Raw genomic sequence first — 9,403 nt, 5'->3', positions numbered from 1 at the left:
CACAAACTCCTGCAAGGCCATTTCAGGCTGGACATAAGGAAGAATTTCTTTACTGTCCAAGCCCCCAAGGTCTGAAATAGCCTGCCATTGGAGGTGGTTCAAGCACCTACATTGAACACCTTCAGGAGAAAATTGGATATTTATCTTGCTGGGATCCTATGACCCCAGGTGACTTCCTGCTCCTTGGGTGGGGGGATGGACTCGATGATCTTCCAAGGTCCCTTCCAGCCCAAATGTCTATGACATCTATGAAACCTGGTATACTTTGCCATATAATGTCACAGTGAAATGATTGGAATCTCTCACTTCCAGTGTCATAAAGTCACTTTTATTGATTTCAATCAAAAATAGGCTAAAAAAAGGCAATTTTAGTACTCTTCTCCCCCATGGTCAGGTTGCAGCAGTGGGCTAGTATCCATGCAGCCCATTCTTATGTCAAGGCTCAGTTTTCATATGATGATCTTTGTTTTCCATTTCCCCAGTTAGATGAGCTGTGAACTGAGACACTGGTTAGAGAAAGGAGAGAGAGCAGGTAATATTTACCTCACTTAGCATCTTTGGCAAACTTATGGAATAACATCTGGCATTTACTGATTGGAAAGTGGACCCTGAATCTTTTGGGGCAAGGATGAGAATAATGAAGGGCAAACCTCTTACTTGCCCAAATCCTGCGATGTTGGTTCAAATACTATTCATAATTTATGCTGAGGTGCTTCTCACCCACAGAAGATCCTTCTCTCTGGAGAGGCATGTAGTAATTGAAAGGAGAGACTGGATGTTAAATCTTGGTTTCTGTTTTTGGCTCTGCCACTAATGCATTGCATAGCCTTGGTCAAGAATCAACCATTATGCTGCAATTTAGCAGTCGGTAAAAGCAGGGTAATACTTAATGACTTGTCAGTGAGATTCTTAGAAATAAGTGTTTTGGTGTCCTTTGGCAGATAGTGTTTTTTGCATAAATGTGATATCTTTTATTAGACCAACGGAATAGTTGGAAAATTGTTCTTTGCAAGCTTTCAGGCACAGCCGCCCTTCCTCACGCATAGAGAGAGTCTGTTGGTCTTTGTTTTTTTTCTAGGGTCTGAATAGACATCCTTTAATAGAATAGATGCCCAAACTGGTATCCTTTGGCAGAGGCACCAGTGAACATATACAAATGTTATGACATATATAAATAATGTATAAAGTATCTCAACCTTTACTCCAAACATGCTTTTCCATTAGGTTTTGAGTTATAATCTATATAATGTTGGTTGTCCTGAGTTATATTTTTTTCCTAGGACAAGAGTACCTTACTGTATAGAGAAGACTGCTAATAAGTAACTAATTACTGACATTCTGAAAGAGGATTTTTTGTTTGGTTGCTTCTCTTTGCTTCCAGCTGTTATTTGGGTTAGTTTATTGCCGAATTCTTTATTAATTAAAAATAAAATATTAATTTGAGTCTATTGTTATTACCTGTGTAACTGTATTTAATGAAACTATTTCATACTTTGTTGCATTTTCCTATACCAAATGAAGTTTTACATAACTGCTGTACAGAGAAACTCGTCTCTTGATTGGAAAATGAAAAAAATATATGAGTGCCCAGACAAAAGATTTGGAAGATGATAACAAGGAAATGCTTGCTTATTTCTGGTAGATCATGCTGAAAAAGAGCCAGTTGAAGATACAGATCCAAGCACTTTTTCCTTAGAAATGGTAAGTGCATTTGATTGTGGTATAATAATATGCATTTTAATGTTTTGTGTGTAGCTTTTCAGCTAGGTAACACTGACGTGGGCTTAAAATCTTTAAATTAGGTACACGTGCAGTGGTTTTGGTAACCTTTATTATGGAACCCAATTAAACTTTATCTAGGTGACATCCTTTCTGCTGTCTATAGAAATATGAATGAGTACATTCTATAATATGTTTAGATTAACAGATGTCTGTGGGTGAAATCAACATTTAAATTGTAATCACTTTGGGAACTCTTTCTTATTACACGCTTATATAGTGCCTGGCATACTTAATTTTGGTTTGGGCTCTCTATGTGCTACTGTGTTCCAAATGTTTATAAAAATAATAATTCAGAAGAACAAGATCTGAACTATGACTCTTCTCTGGTATTGGTGTGAGCCACAAGATCATCAAATGGGAAACTTAGGTATTGCTTGCATGTTGTCTCAGTCTTTCCGTTAAATACAGCGTCTGATGAGGAGATAAGGAGTTAGAAAGGCAGAAGACAGAAGGGTCTGCCATGCACGGTGAACTGAGGGAAAAGAGTAAACAACATTTATTCAGTTTTGCTGACAAGGAGGCAGCCACCCTTCACCTCAGGCTTTTCTTTTTCGGCGTTTCTTAAGTTATTCAGACAAACAAGTCTTATGCTGGGACAAGGAGTATATCGGGTAAAAGAATATTAAAAGTCTTGTAATCTTTAGAGAACTTTTTGAACTTGAGTGTCGTATGTGTACGCTGGGCAACAATAGATAAGAGGCTGATGATAACATTATTGTTATACTAGGCAGCACAGAGAAGATTTCTGTTTAATATAGTGATATGATTGTTTATAAAAGTACCTTATCTTATTTACAAGATATGAGTTTCTTCATGTGGCATATGGATAACAAGTGCATAAGCTATTACTTTCCCTGGGTTTTGTCTTTTTAATCTGAATGTTTTAGTGTAAGGTCAGCAGAAACTTGAATGGGGATATAAATGTTGATCTTAACCTGTGGATTTTTGGGAAGGTAGTTTAGTAAGTTAACCCCTGTTCCTGTATTGGGACCCACAGATACATGGATGGAGGTTCCACACTGGGGTCCATGGCAGCTCTGAGCCTATGTGGAAGCCCATTGCAGCTATGAGACAACAGAGTTTCATCGTAGTAGACCTTGATTTAGGATTTAGATATTTATGACCATTTTTGTGGCTTATGCCTGGTTACATTAACAAAAATGATCATACTAAGGAAACTTTCAAGAAAAGTGGAAAGGAGTTACTCTCTTCTTGAGATAAATGTAGGCTACTTTTAAGTACATGTGTATATATGTCTGTGAGAAATGTATGTATTTCCAAATTAGGAGGGCTTTAATTATGGTAAGTAAGGGTTTCTTTAAAAAAATGAGGAAGGATTCTTATAGTAGATAGTGGACACAGTAATGTCTATTAGAGCACTGTTTCCTAACAAGTGTGCCGCATCACAAAAGTGTGCCGTCAGAAATGAACAGATACGCCATGGAATTTTGCTGTGGCAATGAGCTACAATAGGTATGAGGATGGGGAATGTCTTAACAGGTGTGCCGCAGAAAATTTTGGGTTGGGTTGGAAAAGGTTGGGAAACACTCTTAGAGGTCATATTTCAGGAGGCAGGTGGCTACATATAATAGTAAAGTACAGCATTGAAAACTGAATGCATCTTTGTGCTGTAAATCAGCAGACAGGTCCTTAAACTGGCAAACTGTAGCTTAGTGTTGCATTGTAATCAGGTTTTAGTTCTGTTTTTTAAGTAAGCACAACTTTGATTGTTTTTTTTCAGTGAAACAACATTAATAGAGGGACCAAATATATCCCTGCTGATACACCTATAAAGTCAGTGTAATTACTCATGGTGTAGTCTGACAAGACTGAAGTCCAACCCAGGGAAATAGAGGCTAGTGACAGACAATATTAAAATGTAGAATTTCTTATCTTCCCATTCTATGCTTAGTCTATTAAACCACACTGCAGAAACTGAAGCAAAGCAACACATCACATAAACACAGGATTGTGAAGCGTCAACTGCCTGGGCTAGTATCTGTTTGGCTTCTATCTAATAAATTCATTACTATATTACAGAAAATGAACTAGGAAGATTTAAGAACATACACAGTTAGTGATAAAGTTTCCAGTGTATTTTTCATTCAAGATAGGCATAATGAAAATAATAAATATTTGTGTGCCCTTTTTTGGACAGACAGAAAAGTATCCTGTTCAAGATACTGCACTACCTAAAGGTAAGTACAGCAAACTCTATCTGTTGTTATAAACCTGGTACATCACTGTACTTGCATTTGGTAAAATCCCAGGTGTCTTTTAATGCACTGGAATAATCTTTTTTCTCCTGTACTTTTGTATTAGAATGAATTTATTTTTAAGCCAGTCAGTTATATTCTTTTCCAGTGTTTGCCATCTGAGTTCATCTTTGGTCTAAAAGCTGCTTCTACTATGAATGAAAGATCTTGTTTCTCACTTTGAAGGAAGCTGCAATGGTACAAGCTAAAAGACAAATCTTAGAATCATAGCAAAGTAGGGCTGGAAGAGACCCCAGGAGGTCACCTAGTCCACCCCCCTGCTCAAAGCAGAATCACTTCTGTCTATACCATTTTAGACAGGTGCTTGTCTAACATAGACAAGAAGGGAGAGCCTGGGGAACAGCCCTCACATACAGCTGTGAGGGAAACATCAGAAACAGCCCTTAACTTGCCACAGGTACAGCAGGGGAACGAAGGCACGGTTGGTGTCCTGCCACTGCAAGGACCACATGTTATAAGGGTCCAAATTACGGGGAAATAAAATGTTATTTTAGACATGGCTTTGCCCTGGGTTCCCAGTCTGCCTGCAGCTTGTCAGAAATTCACCAGGAATATCACAGGTGCTGAATTCTGAATTCTTCAATGCCTATCAGGCCCACATTGCTATCCAGGGAAACAAGATATGAAGCTAGAAAAGCCAATTATTGTTGGAGACGGATAGTTGAAAACAGTTCGACAAGCTAACAGTGGCTTGTTTCCAGAAGAGGACTGAGTACTTTTTGGAGACTTCAAGGAGCCAAGAGTATCATGGATTTCCACAGACAAGAATGGAGTAGCGGGCTGTGAATACTTTGGATTCCCAAATAAACTATGTTTAGTGCTGGCAGATTACTCATTTTTTTGGGATTAGTTCTTCTTACAACAATGATACTCAGACCTTGGCTCCTAGCCAGAAGTGGCTTTTCAGTTTATCAGCTGCTGCTCTTTGCAGAAAATGTTATCCAACCAATTTGTTCCTGTATGCACTGATATGCTTTACTGCAGTTGTAAATAAGGCAACTCATGCAGCATAATTGTTTAAAGCAAGTATGTATCTAAGTTTTGTAAACCCTAAGGAGGTTTACCACTCCAATTAAAACATTTTCACCTCAGGGTGTATATGGCATGGTATATAGTATATACTCTTTGGTTAGTTTAGCTTGGCCATGTGGCTCCAAAGCCAATCAGGTAGTCATTGTCTTAGGTGAGATTACCAAAACTAAAGAAAGCTTAAGCCCCATTTTTCTTACTTTAAAGGCATTATGCCCTTGCATCTTCCTTTCAAAAGGAAATTAGATTTCCAAATATATAATCTCAGTGTTGCGTAAAATCCTACGCTACATATTTAAAAAGATTAATTAAAAGGAAAATTGAAAACGTGTAAATTGTAGTACTTTCTGTGAAAAGGAAATTGAATTGGTTTATTTTTCATTTTAGTTTCTATTTCATCCTGATCAGTATAATGATACAGAAGTATGAATATAGCTTAGCATTTCCTGTTTCAGAATAGGAAGTGATGGGAAACACCTCTCTGTGTTAAGTTCTAAAATATCATTTTTTCCCTTGAAGTTGGTTTTCTATATATGCTTTCCATTGCTGTGGGTTTTGAAACTATGACATCAGTCTTAGATTGTTCCTTAGATATTTTCCTCTGTCTGCTCAAGAACATGAATTGTTATAACTATCAAACACGATTAAAAAAAAATAAAACAAAAAACCCCAGACTTTTAAATATGACTAAAACTGCTAGCTAACTGATAGGTTTACTTCACAGAGTATGTGGGCCTGATATTTTAGTACATAGTAGAATTCTATTTGTCTTTGTTTACATTTTGCCTTTATATAGAATATGGGATTAGTCGTTCCCCCTTTAAAAAAATTGACATATCTTAAAGCCTCTAGTGCAGAGTACCTTTTTCTGCAGTACAGAACGAATATTGTAAAAATATCTGAATGCTGAAGGATTGATTTCTGTCTGTAGTCAAATGATTACCTCAGCCATTAGCAGTTTAAATCTATTTTGTATTTCCGAGTCATGCAAATGACCAGTTATTGTAAGGGATTAAACATGGTTAGATACATATTTGCAGAGTCTGGTATTGGGGAATCTTATAGTTTCATAGTGCTTGGGGTCGGAAGGGACCTAAACAGATCATCCGGTCCGATCCCCTGCCCCGGGCAGGAATGGGTGCCACGGTCATATCACCCTCAGCCAAATATCTGTCCAGCCTCCAAGACCCCCAAGGCAGGAGAGAGTACCACCTCACTTGGGAGCCCATTCCAGAGCCTGGCAGCCCTAACTGTAAAGTAATGTCTCCTGATGTCCAGCCTGAACCTTCTCTAACAGTTTGTGGCCATTATTCCTAGTAACCCTGGGTGGTGCCAGGGGCAACAGAGCCTCCCTCAATTCTCAGTGGTCCCCCCTGGTGAGTTTGTAAATGGCCACCAGATCCCCTCTCAGCCTTCTCTTGTGGAGGCTGAATAGATTCAGGCCCTTCAGCCTCTCTTCGTAGGGCCTGCCCCCTGCCCCCGATCATGCGAGTGGCCCTTCTCTGGATCCTCTCCATGTTGTCCACATCCCTCTTGAAGTGCGGCTCCCAGAACTGGACGCAGTACTCCAGCTGCAGCCTGACCAGTGCCGCATAGAGGGGAAGGATCACCTCCCTGGACCTGCTTGTGATGCATCTATAGATGCACGACAAGGTGTGGTTAACTTTACTGACCGCTTCCTCGCATTGGTGGCTCATGTTCATTCTGAAGTCAGCAATGACTCCAAGATCCCTTTCTGCCACTGTGTTGACAAGAAGGGTGTTCCCCAGCCTATACGTGTGTTACTGGTTCTTTCTCCCTAGATGCAGCACCCTGCACTTGTCTGCATTGAATTCCATCCTATTCTCATCCGCCCACCTCTGTAACCTGTCTAGATCTAGTTGGATTCTGCCCCTCCCCTCCAGCATGCCCATCTCACCCCACAACTTGGTGTTGTCAGCAAACTTGGGCAGTGTGCATTCCACACCCACATCCAGATAACTGATAAATATGTTGGACAGTACAGGCCCCAGGACCAAGCCCTGGGGAACTCCACTGCCCACACCCTTCCAGGTCAACCCATCTACCACCACTCTCTGGGTGCAACCATCTAGCCAGTTTGCCACTCATCTCACTGTGTAGGCATCATTGCTGCAGTCACTAAGATTTTTTTACGAGAATGTGGTGGGAAATTGTGTCAAAGGCCTTCCTAAAGTCCAGGAAGATGACATCCCCTGACACCCTTGTCCAGGAACTGTGTGTCCTGATCACAAAAAGAAACTAGGTTAGTCAGGCAGGACCTGCCCTCAATGAACCCATGTTGCTTGCCCCTGAGCATTACCTTTTCTGCTGGGCCCTTGCAGATGTGCTCCCTGATAATTTTATCAAAGGCCTTCCCAAGGACTGAGGTAAGACTGACCAGCCTATAATTGCCGGGGTTCTCCTTTTTCCCCTTCTTGTAAATGGGGACCACATTGGCCCTTTTCCAATCCTCTGGTACTGGCCAGAGCCCCATGAGTGCTCATAAAGCCATGCCGGGGGCCCTGCTATGACCCCTGCCAATTCCCTCAGCACCCTTGGGTGAAGAGTATCTGGACCTACTTATTTAAATAGGCTGTTCCGGGGCAAGGGATGGGTGCTGACCAGCTTTGTAGTGTGTACACTGGGGACTTTTTTGCACACCCCACCATACCCACAGACCCTGTCCCACAAACCCCACAACCATACCCTCGCATCTTGTTATTTAAGTTTTGATTTGGATGAAAGATCAACATTTCAGACTCTCTTTGTCTTAGATGAGGAGTACCTAACAGATCAAGTTACATTGGAAATAGCATCTGTAAACATCAGGAGTCTTACATCAGATTCTGGCCTGATACAACAGGTAAGGATTATACAGTTCATATTCGAATTACAGGCAGTCCTCAGACTTAGGACACAATTGGTTCCTGAAAACTGCATCTTAAGTTGAACGATTGTAACTTGGAACCAATTTTCTCATAAGAAACAATGTTATAGATGGGGGATTGGTTCCTGAGCCAAGGCCCAATACCCTATTTTCACCAAAAATAGCCCAGAATTTTGTACTCAATCAATTATAGATGAGTAATATAGCTACATTAATGTATTTATATTGTAAATAGCAATCATATTGATTTCGAAGGACTTCTTTGAGGTGACTTTGCTGGACTTTTTGAAAGGCTCTTGGTTGGACTTCTTGAAGGGTTCTTGGCTGGAGTCTTCTCAGGAGTCTTGGCTGCAGGTTTTTCTGGAGTCTTGTCTGCTTTCTTAAAGAAAGTGTCCAAGGAAGTTTGGACAGATGTTCTCCAGGGAGATGAGCGATGCAGTGAACTTGTTTGCTGGCGTGGCGTTGCATCGGATCAAGCGTTGTAAAGTCAAAACTGACATCATAAAGTTGAAACAGGATGTCAATTTATAAACATTGCAAGTGTGAAACGTAACTCGAAATGTTGTAAGTCGAGGACTGTTTGTATGTGTTTGAGAAATCCTTAATTCATATTAAACTAGATTGTTATGAATTCAGTAAGGATATTAAAGTAGCATAGGAGCATAGGAAAACACGTTTATCACAGCAATTTTTAGACAGCATGGAGTTATTGTATTCCCAACCAAATTTTCCTGAATTTATTCCTGAATCTGTTTAAGAATTGGTTGAAATGTACGTTTGTGCAAAGGCAAACAAAAGGTTGATGTGCTCCATAAGTCCTTATGATTTAGGTAGAGTAGAGTTGATGTATAATTGATGTGCTGACTACTGCTGATATGACTTGAGTTTCATCCTGTGTGAATTTAGTGATATCAGTTATAGTTGGATGAAATCTGTTAATATGATTCAGTTATATCCAGAATTGAATTGTTCTTACAGGAGCAAGTACATTTGAAACTCTCTTTATGCAAGGGTTGCGTTCCAAGAAAAACTTGCATGAAGTGAATTTGCATAAAGTGAATCCATTATTCCATGTAATTAATAGGAATACGTACCAGCCTCCTTTTTCACTTCATGGCTGGCTCAGGACAGAGTTAGGAGATGCACTAGAAGATTGCTTAGACAACATTTCACTAAATTCAATAATAAAGGCAAATGATGCACCACAATATGAGTGCAAGGAACTATGAACAATGCGAGACTGAGGCAAGTGCAGGATGGTGTCGTATACCCGCCCCAGTCACCCTCCCACAATGTTTCATTCACATTACTGCGTAGCCGCATTGTGTGAGAAAAATTCTATCTTATGCGAAGAAGCAAACAAAGTGAGTTTTTGGTATAGATACGGTTGTCACATGTAAGTGATTTTGCACAAAATGAATTTGCATAA

General features: G+C 40.0%; 1 protein-coding gene across 1 annotated transcript in view; it reads left to right on the top strand.

Annotated features, from left to right (window-relative positions):
* The window catches only part of EDARADD (EDAR associated death domain), a 31,113-nt gene that overhangs the window by 7,538 nt on the left and 14,172 nt on the right, over positions 1-9,403 (top strand). Inside the window, exons 2-4 of the mRNA XM_019549829.1 lie at positions 1,643-1,701; positions 3,941-3,980; positions 7,862-7,950. Of these exons, the coding sequence (XP_019405374.1) occupies positions 1,643-1,701; positions 3,941-3,980; positions 7,862-7,950 (188 nt within the window). The remainder of the gene's footprint in view (positions 1-1,642; positions 1,702-3,940; positions 3,981-7,861; positions 7,951-9,403) is intronic.

This window comes from Crocodylus porosus, unplaced genomic scaffold (genome assembly GCF_001723895.1).
Source record: "Crocodylus porosus isolate Cpor-Errol unplaced genomic scaffold, CroPor_comp1, whole genome shotgun sequence".
NCBI classification, from domain to species: domain Eukaryota; kingdom Metazoa; phylum Chordata; order Crocodylia; family Crocodylidae; genus Crocodylus; species Crocodylus porosus.
Note: the sequence above shows the minus strand (reverse complement) of the source record. Positions and strands in the feature narration are given on the sequence as shown.